Source organism: Micropterus salmoides, unplaced genomic scaffold, assembly GCF_014851395.1.
Source record: "Micropterus salmoides isolate LMB-PRFRI ecotype aquatic unplaced genomic scaffold, ASM1485139v1 Ms_hic_scaffold_20, whole genome shotgun sequence".
In the NCBI taxonomy this organism is placed as follows: domain Eukaryota; kingdom Metazoa; phylum Chordata; class Actinopteri; order Centrarchiformes; family Centrarchidae; genus Micropterus; species Micropterus salmoides.
In genome coordinates, this window is record NW_024041151.1 from 29,779,609 (window position 1) to 29,802,196 (window position 22,588).

Sequence of the window (22,588 nt, forward strand, 5' to 3'; positions counted from 1 at the left end):
TTAGATTCCCGTCATGAATTATCATTCCAGTCCGCCCCTGGTCACCTCGTATGCTTTGGTCACCACAGCCAAATGGCTCATTTAGTTATATAGAGAAGAGTTGAGGCCTGGTCACACCAGAAAGTTGTGAAACTTATGTGTACTTCTTCGCGAAATTTCTAGTTCTGGAAGCTTAGTGATGCAGTGAATATAGCTGGCACATTAAACGAGGTTCCATTCTAAGTCAAAGTGCAAAGTTTATGTAACCAAAGCAACAGTATTTCACCAGTTAACTCTCACTGGTGAAATGGTGACGATTACAGAAACATGGTAACTATATTTTTCTTTGGTAAGTGCTACAAATTAAACGCACTCTTTCCTTTCTTGGCTCTATGACCCGCCTAATTCAGTCTTGACTGCAGACTTGTTGTTCCTCTTTTGTTTACTGCTGCTCAGACAGGCCTGTATGCATGTAACACTCCATATGTACACCCAAGTAGTTTCCTCCTATTCACACATGTGGATTCTTCAAACTTGTTCTTTTTTTAAATTCACACACCAGGCTTGTGTGTGTGCGTGAGTCGTCCTAAACATGAGTCACTTCCTTCCCCACATACTGCTGTGAATCACTCCTTCCTCCAGGGAATACGGGCTGTCTCCACCCCCCTTTCCTCCCTCTACCATGCCCTTCCCCCATGTGTTCTCATGCGAGGCCCTGGAAAGTGTCTAGAGCAGTGTGAGAGGGGGTCGATGGGGGGATGGAAAAAGGAGGGGGTTAGATTGATGCCCCAGGGTCTGGGTTTGGGTTCCTCTGCCTCTTGGGACAAAATGGTGGGAAAACAGTCTATAGTCCTCACTTCATTCATACATTTATGAATTAATTTGTTTTTTACCAGTCTTACTTGTGACCGTGACCGTCTACCTATCGCTTCTTTGTATATTCTTACTATTTGTCTGTCTGAAATCTATCACATTCATTGATTCAATTTTGCCTTTTTACTACATTGATTATATTGCTGAAAGCAGAGGAATCAGTGTAATAAGAGAGCAGTATAATCACTAGCTTTTTTTGTTTGTGTTTTAATTTTAAGGGTGATTGAGTCACACTCAGTCTTCTTGCTCTGTATTTTCAGCTTCATTTTCAGGAGAGGAAACTGAAAATTTATAAAGAAGCCAAGAAAAATTGAACAATCAGAAACAACCGTATAATCACAGCATTAGAGACTACATAACCAGGTCCAGAATGCTTATGAGATAATTTTCATAGTTTATTTCCACTATTTGGTGCTGATGGGTGCAGCTTTAAGTTTCAGCATGTCCACTGCACTTTTTAAGAAGGCAGTTTTGGACCCCGCCATTTTTTACTGTCCAAAACTAACATTATGTTAAAAAAGACAGGACAAAACTGTATGCATTAGGACCACACGGAAACGGTGCCCACTCAAGCTCCCAGTCCCCCTTCCATCTCTGCCTCTCCTCCCGCTCTCATTCAGACAGATTCAAACAGATTCAAACCCTGGTGACGTCCAAACCCAAACACACAGCATGACTTTTCAGACTCTTGTTGACTTTATTTCAAAAAAACTAATCAATTAGCAACAAATCTAAAGAGTTATTCAGACCATCGGGGGAAAGTGAGATATATTGGTTGATATAGACAGAAAACACAGGAGGAGGAGGACGGGGAGGCAGGCGACACAGGAGGAGGAGAAGGACGGGGAGACAAGGGAGACAGGCGACACAGGAGAAGGAGGAGGACGGGGAGACAGGCGACACAGGAGGAGGAGGAGGACGGGGAGACAGGCGACACAGGAGGAGGACGGGGAGACGGGCGACACAGGAGGAGGAGGAGGACGGGGAGACGGGCGACACAGGAGGAGGAGGAGGACGGGGAGACGGGCGACACAGGAGGAGGAGGACGGGGAGGCAGGGGAGACAGGAGGACGGGGAGGCAGGGGAGACAGGGGAGACAGGAGGAGGAGGACGGGGAGGCAGGGGAGACTGGAGGAGGAGGACGGGGAGGCAGGGGAGACAGGAGGACGGGGAGGCAGGGGAGACAGGGGAGGCAGGAGGAGGAGGACGGGGAGGACGGGGAGGCAGGGGAGACTGGAGGAGGAGGACAGGGAGACAGACGACACACAATACTACCCGTGAAGATGACCTCATTGGCATGAGGTGCGATCTGATACAATTTCCCAATATTTTATTTATTAAAAATGGATCACCTTGTTTGTATGTAACAACAATAAAAAATAATAAAACCAATCAACTACTATGGCTTCAGCAGGTGGCATTTTACGTAAGGTATCGAATGAACAACTCTGTTGGTATCAGTTTAAAGGTACTGGTTTTGGTACTGGTATCGTAAAATTTTAAAGGATACCCAACTCTGTTATATCTAGACATCCAGCAGACACAGAGCAACATTAGCGGTTATTTGGAGGCATTTTCTCTCCTCAAACAAACTGAATTATCTAAGTTTCTGGATTGCGGTGCTACTAAAATATATAACCACGATCAAAATAATAAACTCATGCTATAAATGGAAGACAGACAGGGTACAAAATGAGAAGTCCATACGTTAGGTGGCACAGGGCATGAAGATCAACAGGATGACTTTAAAGCGATACATTGATATGAAACAACTAGAAGACATCTGCAATGTATTCATTATCTAAGTGCAATTAAATGTTGGGACCTGGCATTTGAGTTTGCACGATGAAATGACATTGATATCCCCGACACCCATGTGGCTAAACTTAACCCTCATATGGGGCAAGTTGAGCCAAGAGTCCACTTTTGTTCGGAAAGCCATATTTTGAAAACAGTTAATTTGAGATCCAAATTGATTATTCCCAGGGATGCACCACATCTTAAAATATAGATACATATTTTAGCTGGAGACATTTCTGTCATGTCCTCACTTTAAAGACACCTCAAGTAAAAACTGGCTCAACTCACCCCGCTCTTCCCTATATGTTGAAATTCTCAATCAATAAATCGAACACAAAAATGAAAACAACATCTGGGATCTGTGGCTGTCGGAGGACTGTCGTCAGCACAGCGCTGAATACCTGCCTACCTGTGTGCCTGTGCGCTCACTGCCCCTGAACATGTGTTTTTGGGAAGTGGCTTTGAAGGGAGGGGGTGGGATTTCATCGGTTGGATACTTAAAAGATGTAAAAGTCTGTCTCTTACTAGTTCTCCAGCGTTGCTTGCTCCAGCATTCAATGACGAGGACCACAGAAGAAAATTTAATTCTAAAAATCTGTATGCATCTACTGCATTAAAGCAGATGTGTATTTCAGTAAATGGAGAGAATCGTTGGAATTTTCTGACTGACTCAAAGGGGCTATATGTAGTTTTTCAATTAAATTACTTATTAATAAATCACTTTTTTTTGTCAATGGGCTGTAGCCTCACTTAGAAATGAACCATAAGCCTGTTTTCTCTGTTGCTTGGAACAGCCACTATTCTGCTATTAATGTGAAGGCACCGGGTCAGGGTGTTGCCTTGTGCGCACTCTTGAGCCTCTCTCTGACTACAGCAACTACATCGCAGCTAACGTAATGCAGTCCACTAACACCACAAAATAACCGGTTCACAGCACAACAGACTCCAACATAATCTCCACGTAAGGATACAAAACAACAATAAAGTTTTATGTGCTGGAGCCCCTCAGCCCAGGAATCTGTTTGTTGGGTGAAAACACAGTCAACAACAAGGTCGGCGGCTAACGCTAACCAGTTGCTAACGTTGTCCGTTAATCATTTGCACATAATTTTAAAATTGTCAAGTCTTACTCTGGTCTGTGGGATAAATCAAACAGCAGTTCTCTTTGGATTCCTGTCTGCTATTTGCTCAAGTTCTTCCTTTATGGACAGAAGGATCTGTTTCTGTACAGGACATATTAACGGAACACTGTCTTCACTATAAACCATACTGCATTTCTCACCAGTAGTGCCTTTTTAAAAAATTATAAATATTTTTATAGAAATCCAACTTCAAAGATGAGATATGAAAAATTTGTAATGTTTGTTTATTGAAAATAACAGCTTCAGTCAGCTTGAATTCTGTTATTTACAGATTCCACTGGTGACCCATTTTCAGTGTACTTCTCCACCGTCCATGAATGATCTTGCTGTGTTCCAAAAACTCAAAACATTTGCCAAAATATGGCTTTTCTGCCATGAAAATAGGTCATCAATGGAATCTGAATCAAGTGACAATGGATTCCAAACTGACCAAGGCTTCATCACTGAATAAACTTTCTAAAACCAATTTTGAGCCAGTATGATTTCTATACTAAATTAATAAATAAATTAACCATAGATAGTTAGTTATTAAGCATCATTTTCTGACTTAAGCCTGCACACAAACATACATTGTGCGTGCTTATATGTCATCCTCCAACATATTCAACATAGTGTCAAATCCAGTACTGGTTAGAGTTGTCCTCATTAAGCTCAAATCCTGTACTTTCTCACTTCATCTTTGTCACTCTTTCTCTCTTCTGTAGATGAAGACAGGTCCGTTTGCTGAACACTCCAACCAGCTGTGGAACATCAGCGCTGTTCCTTCCTGGTCCAAAGTCAACCAGGGCCTGATCAAAATGTACAAGGCCGAGGTACTGCTTCATTCTCTCTTCAGTAATTTATCAGTCTGATGAATATAATCTGATCATATTAATTTAATGGAATGTATTTGTACCATCCACTCCTATCTTTCCTGACTGCAGATTATGCATTCCCAGTTGTATGCATACTGCATGCAACAGTACATACTCTATAAAGGCAGCTGCAGTGCCTGATTCAACTGACAATCTCTGAGTCAAATCTTCGCAGAGACGTTATGAAACGAGGGATCATACCATTTTGGCTATATGGTGGTGCTCAATGTCTGATTTTACATAGAACTACCGGTTTTCTCTTAATAAGTTATAATACAGCCTATTATGATATAAATATCAACACATAAGACTGCAAATAAAAAACTTTTAATAAATCTTTTTAAAGTGCGTAAATAAGTCCAAAACCCCAACCCTATTATACTGTCTTAATATGAATATTATATCATATTTAAAGGTTCAGTGTGTAAGTCTTAGTGACATCTAGTGGTGAAGATTACGAATTGCACCTCCCCTCCCCAATCCAAGCCAGTAGTATAGCTACAGTGCCTGAGACAGGACAAAAGATGTCGTCTTTGAGATAGCAGAGAGCTGCCAGTCAAGAAATCAGGCTTCTTTAGATAGATATATTAAGAAATTATATTTACTTGATTATTCAGTAAAACCATATCTTATTGTGAATATTCTTGTTATTTGTTCATTAATAAACAACAGCCACATCAAGAAATGAAGTGCTACATGATGTCTCATACTTCTGTGTCACAGAGGGTGGGCTCCTCTTGACTAACATACCAAAGTAAATAAAGAACATCTCAAAAACTATCACATCTAGTGCATCAAGTATGACCACTGACAGATAACAGGAAAATATATACCTCACTGCACCACAGTCCATTATACACCACATAATACATGAAGGCATTCATGTATCACAAAGGCATTGTCAGGTAAGGATCAAGGCTCCTCTCACTTTGCTTAATTGATTAGATAATGATCTGCAAATCTTACCAAAATGTCTTTTTTAATTTTTTTAAATACAACAAAAAGAAAGTAGTACTGACAGCCATAATTTCAGCTTGTGTTAAAACGGTTCATCGTTTTAATGGGCAAATTAATGTGAAAGGACAAATTACACATTTGTGTGCACAGTGGAGAAGCAATATCCAAAAAAACAAACAAATTTGTAAAGTATTTATTATTGGTCACTTAATATGCACACAGTCATGTTATGTTACACTATTAGCAGTAAAATAAATACATGTTTTCCACCAGGGCAGTATTCAATAGAAGTTTAGCTGCTGATCTGAGCGATGCTGTTGTTACCGTTTTATTGCCAATAATAATCATCAGCGGTTTGTCTCAGGAAGGTAATGACAATGACGAAACACACTCTGTAGCGCTGTTTGTCTGTTGTCGGCTATTATAGAAACATGATGACAAAATACTGCGACGTCCATGGAAGGGGGTGCCCGCGGTTATGTAGATATAAATGTCTCATTTTAAGGTAAAAAACATAACGGTTCATTATGTAAGGTCTTTACGTAGAAAGTTAGCTAGCGTTAGCGTGTGACCTCTGACATGCAATTGTAAGTCGCTATGGATAAAAGCGTCCGCTAAATGAGTAAATGTATTACAAGTGCCCCAGGAACAACATTTGACCATATCTTAGAAAAATACAGCCAAAAAAAGCTAGAAAATGACTCTTTTTGCATTAGAGTCAATGGAGCGCAGCCATCATGGTTGTTTACAAAAATGCCTCCACAGTACTCCTATGTCTGTCATTGTATCTAACCTGCCGCCTGTGATTGGCCCGACTGGATCCAGGTCGGCTGGAAATCTGTCTGAACGGGAGGGGGACCAGACACATCTGCCAGAGCAAATAAAACATGAGCTCTCAGATTGGTCTGGTTCCCAGGCGATAGAGGCATGTGCTATGATTTTTTGTCCTGCCATTTTCCCTATGATGGCTTTGAAATGTACAGATTCAAATAAAAACCCTACTAGTACGTTCGCTAATACGTGGTCAAGAAGCTTGAAACTAAAATATAGCTGTGTAAACTGGATTTCTTGTAATCCTTCACCCTGATTTTGTAAGATACAAATACTTCTGAAAGTCAACTGTAGCCATGTTTCCATCTAGTTGTCAAGCAAATTTTAAGCGGACTTTTGAAATTTCGCTAAAAAGAATGCGAAATTGACTCGTTTCCATCAGCTGGTTTGGAGCGAATAAACCAGGCTACGGCAAGCGTAGTTATGTCAGCAGATGACGTCACACATGGCTGTAATAAAGACGCCGTATGGGTTCCAAACCAGAAACAAAACCAGTCGCATGGACCTGAGGACCATGTATCTCAGAAAATTAGAGAGAGATCTTTAGGAATGTGTTTCAAGCGGACAAGCTGCTACCAGCCATGTCTCTGCGAGTTGTGGGAATATCCGGCAAGACGCCGACAGATCAGACGTGAGTTACAAGTTACGGCAAAAGTGTTTCCATCTTCCATTTAACGCATTAACTCTTTTTTGACAAAGGCAAAAACCACTTAAAGCTAGCTTAAAAACAGTATTGCGAAATTAAGGATTTTTTTTGAATGTTGCCGTTTCTATCAAAATTTGTAATGCAGTACTTCAAAATGCGCATAAAAAAACAGGTTCCTTTTGAGCAAGAAGCCCTAACAGACTGGTTCTTTGGGTAGTAGAGGAGAGAGGCAGGAAAGGGTTAAGAGAGGAATGGAAAGAATGGATGTGTGTGTGTGTGTGTGTGTGTGTGTGTGTGTGTGTGTGGGCGGATGGGGGTGGGGTCGGGGGGAATGTCTAAGCCCGTTCTCCCCGCCTGCATGCCCACATCCTGTGTTTTCCAGAGCAGCCTGTGAGTCTTCCCAAAGAGCTGAGGGGCCAAGCTGTCTGCGTCCCCCCCCCCCCCTACCCCCACCGCTGCTCCCTTCATTAAATCCTCCCCTCCCTCTGTCCCGACCTTCCTCCAAGCCTGGAGCAACCATCAGCAGACTTGCATTCCTCTCTCCCTTTTCCTGGCCCCACACAGGGTTTCAGGCAGAGAGTTGTAAAAGGCCTAGAAAGACCAGAATTCACCATTTTCTGTTGAAGTGAGAAGGCGATTTTGGGACCTTGATGCTTATTTGGAACATAAACTGAATGTGTGAAATGACACAAAAGACTTGGCCTGTTAGCTTAACTTGAATGGATTACACAGATTAACACAGCATGTGTTGTCCATGCTATAAAACATTGGCCACTCAGCTCTCACCTATACATTTTAAAGGCCCCTACTAGCGTTAATTTACTACCAGTTATGTATGACTGTTGTTTTTTCAGGCATCCATTGGGCTCAGTGCATGTCACTGCACTGAAGAAAGTTAACTTGTACAGACTTGAATTTGCTTGAGATGAATAATTTTTCACAGTGAGCATCATCTCTGATTTATTGCTGCCAAAAAACAAGCTAGTTGTTTTCTCAATACATTAATTTACATATTAAAAGGAAATTAATGAAATCCAGACTGTCTGGAAAGAACGCAACACATTCAAAAACGCTTACTTTTTTCCCCAAAAAAGCCTTGGTTGGCCTATTATCACACAAGCTCTGACTAAACTACTTTAAAATGGCAGGTTTGTTCGTGACACCTTGTCTGGTGCTCGCAATTATGATAGTGAATAGTGACTATTTTCTCTGACCGATCAGTTGTCTGTAGTGTTTTCACGTCACCTTTTAGCATCGCCTCAGCTGCCTTGGAAACTCAACGGAGGTGATACCAAAAAATCTACCAGGTAGCAGATTTGATGGAAAACCAAAAAAGGCAAGTAGAGATGCGAGGAGTTGAGCTGGTACCATCCGTCATACTTATGTTTTAAACATTACAGTATTCTGTAGAACAGGGTCAGCAGTATGTGAAGTGTGACTTGATGGACTACAAGTGCTAAGGAACTATTATAACGATATAGACAAATGACTATGTGGAGTAAGTTAGGAGACATGTCCTCAATGGGTTTTGCCATAACGCTATTCTATTAACATAGATTTAATTGACAGGCACACGATTTTACAAATTTTCATTGATTATCTGTTTAGACAAAAGTTCTCAGAGGCACGTTATTCCACCCTATTTCCACCCAGATGATCATAATGATCATGACTGATAGTGTCACTGCACAGACAGAGCACGAGTTCAATTCCACTGTGTGTTCCCAGCACAGACTCCCAACCCCCACTGCAGACACCCGAAACCCCCACCCATGCTCCCCAAAACTGGGTCCATGTCAGTACGCACAAAGAGCCTCCTCTGGGTTGGTCCACAGCCATTTTGAACACGTTCATAGTGAAAAGCCAGAGGGGAGAGTGAACAGCAACAGTTTAGGTCAAGGTTAAGTGTGTGCATTTGGGCTTTACTCAGTGTGTATTATATCCTGTCAATAAACCCCAAACAACGGAAAGTCCATGTCAACCACACGCTGCCACAACCTCTACACCTTATTTTCAGGGACAAACCTAAGTGATGAAGGATAAGATATTTATATTTGGTCAGCTTAATACATAATGATTATAGGTAACCAATGCATCTGAAATGAATCCTGAAATAATTGAAAATGCATCAAGTAGAAACCAAGAGTTACTGCTTTGAAATTGATCTCGCCTTCCTCCCACCACAATTAGGTTAAAAAAATCGCAATAAAAATATCACACAATATTATATCAACTTATGTATGGGATATTTGAGGATGCACTGGTAACATATAATAATGAACAGTTCAAAGTGGCAAAAAATACTGTAACAATAGAATGATTCTTGCAACAAAAAAAAGTTCATCAATGTGCTCTGTCTCTATTTAACTAAATAAATAAAATAGTTGGGCATTATTCTATTGATGTACATAATTTTAGTAGTATTTCTGTGAGACATCCACCACTGTGTCCCTGAGCAAGACACTTAACCCCTAGTTGCTCCAGAGGCGTGCGACCTCTGACATGTATAGCAATTGTAAGTCGCTTTGGATAAAAGCGTCAGCTAAATATGTAAATGTAAATTTATTTATTCTCACAAGAGTGTACATTTCTATGTCTTGTGCACATTTTTGTAGTGACAAATGCTTTGAGTCCTGACGGCGCACACTTACAGTGTTTAGGACAGTATTTCTGAAATGCATTTGTGTTTTTGCACTTAGTTGTACACAGAGTGAGTGACTCAAGTAGCTGTATGAAGACTAAAAAAAGAGTTATTATTATTGTCAGATTTTCAGTTTCAGAAAGTTAAGCTAATGCAAAACCATCCGTGTCTCTCTCTGTTGCGCGTCTCACTCTGCTAAGCCACGCCTACTAACCCCACAAGTTGTTATGCTGCAGAAGGAGTCAGTTGCCCTGCGAAACCTCATCTTGTTGTAGGGCTTGCTCTTCGTGGCAAGAGCATCGCCAAGACCCTGGTCCCTCTTGCTTTGTCTCGTCTTCTCAAAGACGCCCCTCAAACACATTGCGGCCCAGGGCAGTGCAGCACAGGCTTCACAGGGAGTGCAACAACTTCTAACAGCAAGATGAGAGGCTAGTACACCACTGCCCCACTCTCAAAAGTTATTCCCCTCTGTTTGTCATCCTGCCTCTTTGCCACTCATCCGTCAATACGTGCACCATGGCATAAAACCTAAAGAGCCCGAAGCTCCATGTGGAGCCGGGGCGTGTTCAGACATGTTTTGTACTATACGCTGTTGTTCAAAGGAGGGACGGGCAGTTCCTTCATTGCTGCTGGTTATTTCTCAGACTTCGTGTTTGCAAAACTTCTGAAGATATTGAGCTTGAATAAGGAGAGCATGCACAAGGAGCAGTGGGCATCTAACTCTAACGCAGACTGCTCCTGGCTCTGATTGGTTGCTTTGACTCTGGATTCTTGCAAATGGAATTGGGAGCAGTAGGAGGAGCCAGAGGAACCGGATTTGTTGACAGATTATCTGTCTCATGCACTGTCAGGATATAGTGACAGTTTAAGCAAATATGACAGAGTTATTTTTATTAAAGTTAGTTATCTTTTGCTTAACTGCTAGCTTTTGGTTTGGTTTTTTTCTCATGTTAGTTAAAAACTGCCTTTCTCTTTTTCTCCTCCAATTCCAGTGCTTGGAGAAGTTCCCTGTGATTCAGCACTTCAAATTTGGTAGCCTGCTGTCCATCCAGCCAACGAAGCCTTGACGCTCATGCCGCGCACCCGATGGAAAGACCAAAGTCCCAACAGTTTTCCCTTCCTCTGGCATCCTCACATGCAAACACAATGATGGCAAAAATGAACCACATGTAGTTTGACACATGCGTCCCCACATGTGCACACATGTGGTCATGAAAGCTTGTTTGTCATCCATAACCTTAATGCAGAGCATGTTGAGGATGGCCTTTGTGATTTTGGCGCATCTTTATATTTTTGTCATTTTATTTATAAAATGCTTAGAGTTTGAATCTGGCTCCTTTTTGGAGGGATGGTGGTATTTACTTGTAGAAGTGTGCTCATTGATGCTTAAAGGGTAACTTCAGTATTTTTCAACCTGGACCTTATTTTCCCATGTATTTGTGTCTGTGTGAAATTGGGACAACATATTTTGAAACTGGTCCAGTATGAAGCAAGTGCACTGCAGTCGGCAGCAGCGAGACAGGGCTGTAATGTAATCCTTGCAAGCTCCGTCTAACCAGAAACAGTTGCTATATCGCTCTCATCAGGCCACCAGACTCCATTGATAAAAACAGTAATTTTACCTCGCAGAACATGGGAGTTGCTGGTCTACCGCTGCCTCGGTCGGTTAGTTTGTGTTATTATGTGACTTTGTTTTAAAGAGTTAAAAGTCACACAATAACACAAACTAAACGATCAAGGCAGTGGTAGACCAGAGAAGGATTACTATTTTTTTTGGATTCTGGTGGCTGTGACGAGATTGAAATAGTGACTGTTTCTGGTTAAACAAAAAGGATCTTACTCTTTAAAAAAAGTCTATCTCTGTAGGGATCCTTTCCACAATGTTGTCAGACTTGTAATAACAATCTGAGACCGTCAGTGGCAAAAACAAGCACTTTAGTGGACGTACTTTCACAGGTTGTTATTGCCTGAAAGGATTATGTTGCAGTCCTGTCTCCCTGCTGCCGACTGCAGCGTGCTCGCTCAGTACTGGACCAGTTTCAAAATATGTTGTCCCAATTAGCACAAATAGACCCAAGAATGTGGGGAAAATGGGGTCCAAGTTGAAAAATACCTAAGTTACCATTTAATGTTTGAATTTACCTCATAGTTCGGATCCTCATGAGCAGTAGGCTTATTCAGAGTGAGGTGATGCAAATAAGACTTTGTCATAGTTTCTTCTTCAATTTTAGGTTGTTGTTTTTTTGGTTTTGCTTTTAAGGCCAAATGTTTAATTTTTTTGCAAATGTACCAATATTTTAATTGCCCATTTCACATTCAACATGTAAATCACTTTAAGAATTTGCTAAGAAATAACTGGGTTTCAGTGTTTTTTCCTTTAACCAAATGTCCTCACATGTCACTGTCTTGCTCAGAGAATATATTTTTAAAGCTTCCATAAAAGCTCATCCAAACGGGGTCAGAAAATATTCCTCTGGCAAAAATGGCCATTTTGAATCCAAAATAGGTAATTTTTGTAGATCCAATGAGTTTTTTTTTTTTTACAGTGGGGTGGGGCTCTTGGTCTGTGAAGACAGTCACAGGACAAAGTCACACCCCTTCTGTGCTTGGCAGAAGAATAAGACTTAAGATGGCCTTCTCTGAGAAAACCGCTCTCCACATTAACGTTAGCTAGCAGTCTTGTTACTCCAAATTCCACTTGTGTAACATGACTGACGTTAGAGTTCTGGACTACTCCATTAACGTTAACGTTACCATGCTAGTGATTACAACATAGGTTGAGCCCTTTCGCCAAACTGCCAAATCAGTTTTAGCCCCTGATGGTTTTATTTACTAATGCTAAGATAATTTTTGCAAGATTAATACTATCATAACCATGACATAATTAAACAATTGCTTTTGGATTTGTTTTGGAATGTGAGATCAATTCATGAGACAATGGCGTAGACATTTACCCAAGCTAAAATGGACCTACGTTACTCAATGTAGTTTAAAGGAACGCCTACAGCAGTTGTTACAGTAGCCTAATTATGTTGTTTGAGAAGGGGCAAATGACAAGCTCACTAAAAACGACAGAAGCAACAGCAGAATTTCATGAGATTGGAATCTTTGCATGAAATCTTTGTTGGTAGTTTTATTTTTCCTTCACCTATCTGGCCCTTACCAGTCACTGTCAATAGTTAGCGCCCATGACTTCATCGTAGTCCCAGCTTACTCCAGTCTTGTTTAGTTTATTCCATTTTTTTAATCAGTTCAGTTATGGTAAAATTGTAAATTGACAAACCATACTTGAATAAATTCTGATGTTTGTGCTGTGCAGCTTTTCTTCTCAAAATTCTCAACCTAGTATTTTTATTACCCCTGATTTGACTCCAGTGTTAAATGAGTGTTGAATTCTGCATGTGTTTCAGTTGGAATGTTTAGCTATAGCTTTAGCTATAGCACAACACAGACTCCAACATAATCGCCACGTAAGGATAAAAAACACCAATAAAGTTTTATGCTGAAGCCCCTCAGGCCAAATGAGAATCCGATGATGTTGGGTGAACACAGTCAACATCAGAAAGGCTGATGTTAGCTCGCCAGCTAGTGCCCACCTGTTGCTAACGTTATCTGGTGTAAAATACTACAAAATATAAGGCCGGAGCGTGCCGCAGCTGCGTCACTTGCTGGAGGTCAGGAAGCGCAGCTCTAAATTTTCATGCGTTTTGGATGCCTCACAATGTTACGTAAGTTAAGCGTAATTTCCTTTGTCCCCTATGTGGCGCTAAAGAACATTCTGTAATTACATCTTAAGTCCCATTACGTCAAGTGTGAAACACACTGAAAATGTTATGTAAATCACGTGATGATTGTCACACAGAGCTTACTGCCTGTTGCCAGTAGGTGGCACTTTCACTATGAGTGAATACTGTTAAAGGAACTTGTGCTAGAAAACTCGCTAGCTTCACAACGTAGTATCATCAATGTGTTCAGGTTTTTCTTAGACAATTTTGAAGTGGATGTGGCCAACCTGTTCATCACAACGTAAAACTATCCTGTTGCCGGTAGGTTGCTATGACTTTGAGTGAATATTGATAGATGGAGGTCTTTAGTGCGAGACTGTTGTCAATCATGTAAAATGTGGTACAGATTTGAGCATGTACACTGAAGTTACAATAATTTCCTGTTTCATGGTGAATCATTGACTTTCAACGCTACACCACGGACATGACCCTCAGCGCAAACTCAAAAGTACAACTTTTCATCGTCAGTGCCTTTGTTTATTTTTATTTATTTTATTTTTATTTAAAAGGGACAGTGCCCAAATGGCATGTTGATGTTATAAAACATTAAAACATGTCGTACAGACAACATAAAAAAAAAAACACAAAAAGTCATAAGCAGACAACACAGAAGCATGGATAAAACATTAAAACACAAATTACATAAGCACAGACAAAATTAGACAAGCACAAATAATATGACACTTAGAATACATCGACATGTGATTACAGGAATATATAAAAACAATTACAAAAGCATTACTGCACATTATGATTACATATTTGATTGTCCAGTAACCACTGTTTTATAGCTTTTGAAAAGGTGGTAAGAGAAGAAATGTTTCTTAATTCTGTAGGTATCGTATTCCAGGTACATGCTGCTCTGCAGGAAAAGGCTGACTCTCCGAAGGAACTTTTCCTATATGGTATTTTACAGTCACCTCTGGATGTAGCTCTGGTAGATGAGTTAAGATGTTGTGTAACCAATTCATTGAGTGGAGGGGGGGGGGGGGGCTAAACCATGGAACATTTTATACACAAGCAAGATATCAGCAAATTTGACCATATTTTCCCAGTTTAAAAAAACAAGAAATGATGATATGAATTTGACTTATTATCCATTGTTTTCAAAGTCTGCTTATAAACTGTTTCTACTGACTGTAATGCAGTCCTTCCTGTCTGCGTCCAGCTGGTTATACAGTAGTTCATATGTGACAATATCATGGCATTGATGTAGAACTTTGAGGCCTCTGTAGTTAAATTACTCCTAATGTGTCTAAAATTTACCAAATTAAATTTAATCCTGTTTAATACTTTTTTAACTTGTGATTTAAATGTCAGTTGTGTGTCTAATATTATACTTAAACCCATGCACAACTGACTGTTCTTCCTGCTATAGTAACCTCTGGGTCTGGATCTTTATTTGCAGATTTTGAAAAGAACATGCATACAGTTTTGCTGGTATTAAGATGTAAACAAGAGTTTGTTAGCCAATTAGAGATATTGACCATAGAAGCTGATAGTTCCTTAGCAGCTTGCTTCTTGTTTTGTTATATATATATATATATATATGACCGTATCATCAGCGTACATCTGACAAGGTACTGCAAAAAGACAAACTTCAGGTAGGTCATTAATATACAGACAGAACAACAGAGGACCCAAGGTTGAACCTTGAGGTAGACCTAAGTCATTATCAGTCATTCGGAAAGTTTTATGGTCTATGTGAACACATTATTTATTTATTTTATTATCTAAAAGGTACGATTGTATCCATTTGATGACACTGGATGAAAAATTAAACCTTGATAACTTGGTAATTAATTAATTTTGATTGCAAAAGGTACTTCCTGTTTGGTATTTGGCTTCACTCCAAGATGTGTTTTTGTTCGTCTGTATATGATACATCTGCCACAAAAATTTCATACTTTTTGGTGAAACGTGTCTCGGGGCCTGCTCTTTAGCACTGGTGAGCTAATTTGCCAGGCCCATGCATGATACCCATATTACACATTAACATTTGCACATTTAGGCCGCAAAAAATGCGATTTCATTTGGGATCTAATGATATTATAGTACAGCTGTCACAACATTTCATCAGAGCCGCACTGTGATGTGTGCTGTGTAAAGTTGGAATGATTTCATATGAAGTTAAATGCTAAAAAATGTCTTTCTACAGGAAAGCAGCCCATGACTGAGAGGTGGTCATGTGACAGTCATGGAGATGAGAGAATATTATAGCCTGCAGTAGGTAGTGTTACATTGTCAGGTGTTATAACAGGATGACACTGAACAGAAACCTGCTTGCTGAGGCAGCTGAATTTTCCCAGAAACTACTGAAATGGATAAATAGTGTTGAAATATGTCACTGAAAATCCCAAAATCTAAAAGAGCTCTGAGTAAATTGACAGCCCTGATGCTGAAGTTAATACAGTATGCTGAACAGAATATACATTATGCATTAGTTTAAGTTATTTTTTAATATGGCTATAAGATTTCAGGTCAAATGACAGTTGTACTGTAAGACTCATGCGACGGATCTGGAACACTAATGAGTGCTGTTCATACGCAAGAAAAAATTCAAAGTAAGATGTAAGAATGATTCTGTTTGAGTGGCTCTTTTATGAGACCTGTTATTTTATTGGAAAAAATACTTGCTTGTGACCCAGAGATGAACCCAGACGTGAGGCAGATGGATTTTGAGATGAGTGGAGAAAGTGTTGAATATTGCATGAGTCAGGATACTTTAACTACTCCTCCATGTGAAGGGTGATTTATTTTTATTTTTTTAAACAGATGTGGTTACCAGGAGTAGGGGAACTCCGATTCATGGCAAATTAATTCCAAAACAACATGCAACAGTCCTTTTCTGTACTTACTGAGTCCTCATAAAGACTGAGGTGGAATTCCCCTTACATACACGATGTTGGTCTACGTTGCAGAGTGGTGGAATAAAGCACAGCAAAGGCTAAAGGCTTGCTGTATGACGATGCCTGTGAAGGTGTGTCGTTTAGACGAGGGAAACCTCCCCAGATGAGGGGCTCTACAGATGAATCAACATAGTATCATGAGCTCTTGCTCCTTGACTTTCAGAGGAAAAAAAGCACTGGTGCATTCAAGCAGTCCTCTTCAACTTACAAAGTCTGACATTCAGGTGGTATTTACTTTGTGATCAGTCAGTGTTAAATATGTCATATGAACTGGTCCACTGGATGCCAGGCAGAAACTCCACTGAATATGTTGCTCAAACCAGCAGTCAACATCCCAAAAAATCAATGTGCGTGTTCTAACAAGCACACTGGTGGATTTGTAAACCAGTTAGTATGCTAACTGTTTTTCTGTGGCATGCACTCCCAACCGTACTACTGTTTGCACATTGTGATGGAGAAGTTTAAGTTATATTGTCAATTTAGAAGTATTGCATTGAACTGAAGCGAAAGTTCACAACTAGTAATTTTGTAGTATCACAGAACTGGTCTACAACTGGGATTTACCCTTCAGGTCTTAGCAAGAAACAAAGAAATGGCCGACTTTATGAGTCCATAAGGGCTGCCTGAATTCAAGATTCACAACTGAGTGTGTATGATGGATTTGGGGGTACAAATCCGAAGAACAAAAGGCTGAATTTGTTGGCCTCGTTTGGAGGAATGTTTGGAATGAGACAGCTGCGTCGACCCGTTCTCACATGTCTGGGCTTGAAATGTGGACTTCCAAGGAGGCAGTTTCTGAAATGGGATGCAGCTGCAGGCGTAAGATGGAGAGCACTGGTTGAAAGTAACTAAGTAAATTTAAACATGTATTGTACTTAAGTGTGATTTAAAATGCAGGACTTTTACTTGCAGAGTATCTTTTATTCTTATATTCTTCTATTGGAGAGCCGCAGCACATGCTCCACACGAACATCCAGTCTGCATTTATCCCAGTGTTTACAGTCCACATTTGTCCAAAGCCACTTAACATTTTTTCCCATACACATTTCATCAGGCGCAAATTGGGGTTCAGTGCCTTGCTCAAAGGCACTTCAACATGTGGACAGGAACCACCCACCCTGTAATGAATAACCGACTGTCTACCAACAGAGTCACTGGTTATTGCCCAAAGAGCTAGACACGGGAAATACACAAAAGGTTTACATTAAAAAAAATTTTACAATAATTGATCACCGTGGAGTCCCGTAGCCAATAAGTTCAACGCGTTACTGCAAGAGAATCAAAGGTACAGTGACCCCAAATGGACTCATTGGCAAATAGATTGGGTAATATTCAGGATGTACTATCTTTATCTGAGTTTTTATAAGATAGTTATCATTTTAAAATTTACATACAAAGCAACTTTAATTTATTTTCTTCCTGGAGAATTTCCTCATGGGTGTGGCCTATTTTATGTTTTCTGAAAGCATGGCTCATTTTCTTAAAGCTCTAAACATGTAAGTTAGACTGTGACCCAATTTGTTTTGATGATGACATGAAAATAACCATTAGTTTGTCCCCATATGCAAATAAGGGCATAACCTAGATATCAATATGCAATATGGTCCAAGGGGCTATTTAATATTCAAGTTGGGGCGGGTCCCGGTTCGTTGAATGTTATAATGGGGGTGTGGTTTGTCTTCAAAATGGATTTCTGCCTGAAGGATTTTTTGTTTTTATCTGTGAAAGTGTTTATCTATGTAGCAGAATGGAGTTACAAAACTCAATTTCACTATATAACCTGTTATATTATAATCAATAAATGTACCTACCTACCTAAAAAATGGGGAGTGGCCCATATGTAAATGTGGGTGTGGTCTGTGTTTTCTTCAGTATGCAAATAAGAGTGCAACCCTTTTGGGGCGTAGCTGAATCTATGTCATCTTAAAAATGTAATATAATTATTATTATTATTAAAATATAATTATGTGGCTGTGGCCTGTTGTTCATTCATTAAATAGGACAGTTGCTGTATTTTCATTTAATATGCAAGTCATCAGCAGCTCCTTTGTGTTTGCTAAGAGTTTTTCTCGACACTTTATTTCACAAATTTCTTTCACTTTATTTTTTAAGCCCTGAGTCAGTCTGAAAGCTGTAGGTACATTTGTCCCAGGTAAATCCTGTTTTCCTATGATAATTACACTTTATCTACAGAGTGCACATTACCAAGTGCTGCACAACATAAAAACACAATCAAAGAGAACCTTAACACCCGCTGAAAATGTTGTTTTTGCTGACCTCCAGTGGTTTGACTTCTCACCTTGCTGCAGTGACGTACAGGTATACTCCAGGACCCGGTGACATCACTGCTGGGTGTGATTACAGGTGCAACAAAGCACACTTCTGACCACTCCACCCCCAACAGTGATGCTGGCTGTGGTCTTAGGTAATCAGCAAAGCACACTGCTTTTCAGCCTGGTGTTGAGCTACTGTTTAAGATATGACAACAACAATGAATTAATTAAAACTCAGACTTCATCAAGCCCCCCGGTTGCTACTGGCACCATCATGGTGACTCATGGTCATAAATAAACTAAGGCTAACCAGTGACTGTTTTATTCTGTTGCAACCAGATTACAGAGGTGTTTTATTAGAATATAACATTTCTAACCTCTAACGGTACAGTTCAGTATCGAGCCACACTGTAGCCAGGCTTCAAATGGGCTCCTTCCAGTGAACAGATTTCACTAGTTCCAGAGAAAAGTGTTCACAGTCTGTGGGTTATCCAGAGTGACCGAGACATTGTTTTTACAACGACATGTTGCTGTTGAATTTTCTAGACGTGGGGTTCTTGGGACAGCGGTGTTGTTCCGTCAGTCACAACTTTGGTCCAGACTGAATTATCTCAATAACTAATGGATGGATTGCCATGAACTTTTGTACAGATATTCAGGGTCCCCAGAGGATGAATCTTAAAAACTTGATGATCCGCTGACTTTTCATCTAGTGCCATCTTCAGGTCAAAACTTCAATTTGTTCAATAGTTTTTGGTTTATGACCAAACACCTTCACTTTTTTGATTAAATTAAATTCAGGTTTATTTCTACAGCACCATATCAAACAAAAGCAGTTCAGGGCACATGTGTACATAAACACAGACACCTATGCATACATACACATAAATAAAAATACATATACATACACGTCCAAGTCCAAACAAGAAAATGCATTGTGTTCATTTAAGAAAAAGCTAGAGTGAAAAGCAAGGTCTTTGGTTGGGTTTTAAAAGAACCCAGTGCCGGAGCATGTCTAAGATCAGCAGGCACACTGTTCTATGTCTTAGGTGCATAAATGCTGAATACCATCTCACTGCACTTTAAAGGTGCTCCAGAAATATGGAGGAGTTGCTACCGTGCGACCGGAGAGATCTGCCGGGGTTGTAAACTGACAGCATGTCTGAGACATACTGCGGAGCCAGACCAGCAAGTGCTTTGTAAACCACAAGGAGGGGGTTTGAGCTGAATTCTGAAAGCAACAGCCACGTTAAAGGGTTGATTCACCACATCTATGAAAGCTTGACCATCAGAAGATCATTTCACTCTGTTCACAGCAGTGTGACGTCAGAGTTCTAACGGATCCAATCTGGAGAAAACTTTTGAAAAACACCAGCCTGGTTTACATGGACAACCAACAGCGTTTAAAAAGGGAGAGTTTTCAGATGTGCCCGCATTAGACTAGACCTGGTCTGCATCAGATCCTTCTGACCTCCGCTTCCCCTGCCCTCCCCCCACAGACCTCAGTGCAACCTGGCTGACCTGTACGATCTCTGCTGCCACAGTCTGCCTCCCCCTCCCAGTACACCTATTCCCAGCAGGCCACCACCCCACCCCCCCTCCTGCTGTCACATGTGGCCTAACCCCCCTCTGTTTAAAACCCCCAACACATCAACCCCCTCTCCTGACAAAGCACTTGCCTCCCTCCCCCCTGCCAAGCCCCTTCACCCCCTCCCTCTGTTGTCTACCCCTCCTCCCAGCATCCCCACACACCAACACTAGTCACCACCCCCTCACGGCACCTCTGCCACCTGGTGTTGTCCTGTAGTGTGGATCAGGTAATAAGCGAAATAAATAAAAACACAGTTGACTTTCAGTGTTTTTATCCTAAATCATGCTTCAAATGTATAATTTTATTTATATTATGTCTTCACATAGTCATGTTCCATACACTACTCAATTTGGATACTTTATTTACACTTATTTATTTTACACAACCTGTATAAGATATACAATACTTTAATGCAATAAAGCAAATGTCTCTGAATGTGTAAATATTATTTAATTTCATATCATGCACAAACCTGGCACATTGTACATATTTGTTGTTAATTGTTAATCGTTGTTGTTCTATATTTTTATATTTTGTCAATATATAAATTTATGTACAAAATATTCTCGTCCGTTGCAATACGTCTGCTCAACACGAACCGGGGTAATGCACATGTAAATATCTGCTACATTGTTCTTTCTATACGTTATTCCATATTTTATTCCATATTTATATATTTCTACATTTATTTATGTCAACTGTAAGTTTGTCTACGTGTAGCACCTTATCACCAAAGCAAATTCCTCATATGTGTGAAACACTACTTGGCAATAAAGCTCCTTCAGATTCTAATAACAGAATCAAACCAAACCCAATCAGAACACTGAGGGGGGAAAAAACTGAATGCAAAGACAGATATGGGACATAAAGTCAAGAAAAAAATCATCAAAATAAATCAAAGATTTTGGTTGTGTGTCCATGGGTGTCAGTCTTTCCCAATCCAGATGGAGGAGCTGTTTATACACCTTGAAACAAACCCATTGTCGACACCATTTGTCAGTAGCAAGAGGGCTGAGCCATGGTTTGTTTCTGATACCATTTCATGTTTTTGTTCTGTTGGAATTTTTATTTCCAAGCAAATATGTTGTACATTAATGCAGTAATTAGATGTTGAATCTTCCTAAATCCCATTTCTTCATGCTTACACAATGCATTGTTCATATTGCCACTTCAATTACAAACTACCCGCTGCCCGTTGTTATGGGTAGTGGCAGCTGGAAAAAGCCTGCGGAGCTGGAGGAGCAAACGAGCAGCAGTGTATGTGAAGTGTTGAGGCAGAGCGATGCCTCACTCAAGAGGCAGAAAAACGAGCCAGCCGGGAAGAGGAGGAGCATGAAAGAGCAGAGGAGGAGGAGGAGGAGGAGGAGGATGGTATCAAGAGGGGTGGGGGCTGGTGAGTGGAAAGTTTGAGGGAGGGTCAGGCTGAGGTGGCTCTGCTCTGCATACACAACCCTACTGATATCTTCATTCATTGATTTTAAAGATCACCACCAAGTGGCACAGAGCAGAGATAACAGGACTCAGAGTTTTGCTAGGGGGAGGAAATTCCAGGCTGAGATGCAAAGAGTAAGCTAACGGGGGCAGGTGGCAAAAATGAAGAAGGGGCCTTTTTATGATGTTATGTTAATCATTTAGCACAGAGACACATCTTGCCTATGTTAGATTACTGAGTATTGATGATTTATTATTTGCAACCAAAATGCAGTATTTTTGCAGTACCTACTATATACACTGAACAGAAAAACAAAACCCCCAGTACAATATAAGGCAATCCAATACAACAGCCCTGCAGTTCATGAAGTTATGAGGCTCAGCTTGTGTCACACAGGAGGCAGTTGAGCTGGTGATTTTAAGAGGCAGTAGTTTGTGGGAGCATTTTGACCAAAAAAAGATTAATAATTAACTGAATGTCCACTTACTAGCTTTCAAGTGCCTCTCACGGTAGAGTTTGCTCATGGAAATAACTCAGTTGTCATCTTGTTACCCAAGTATGTAATAATGTATATCGTAATGAATGGAACAAATATTATATGCAAACTCCACTTTCATTTCATGCAGATGAAAGCCCAGAAAATTGTTTTATGTATAATTAATTTTTGAAGTATTGTATGGGACAGTATTATATATATGCAATATATTATTTTGGTTTATAAGTTTGTACTAATGGCTTTATTAATTAATTTAGCAATGATTTGTAAATCAGTTACAACTCATTAAGACTTCTAGGTTTCCAGGTTTGTGGAAAAGGCTTGTGCAGAATCTGGACCACAATCCATTAATTAACAACTTGTTAAAGGAACAGTTGGC

General features: G+C 40.2%; 1 protein-coding gene across 1 annotated transcript in view; it reads left to right on the plus strand.

Moving 5' to 3' along the window:
- ptpa (protein phosphatase 2 phosphatase activator) overlaps positions 1 to 13,057 on the plus strand; it is a 31,573-nt gene extending 18,516 nt beyond the window's left edge. The window contains exons 9-10 of the mRNA XM_038734383.1: positions 4,499 to 4,606; positions 10,716 to 13,057. Coding sequence (XP_038590311.1) covers positions 4,499 to 4,606; positions 10,716 to 10,790 — 183 coding nt within the window. The 3' untranslated portion in view covers positions 10,791 to 13,057. The remainder of the gene's footprint in view (positions 1 to 4,498; positions 4,607 to 10,715) is intronic.
- Positions 13,058 to 22,588: the final 9,531 nt, after the last annotated feature.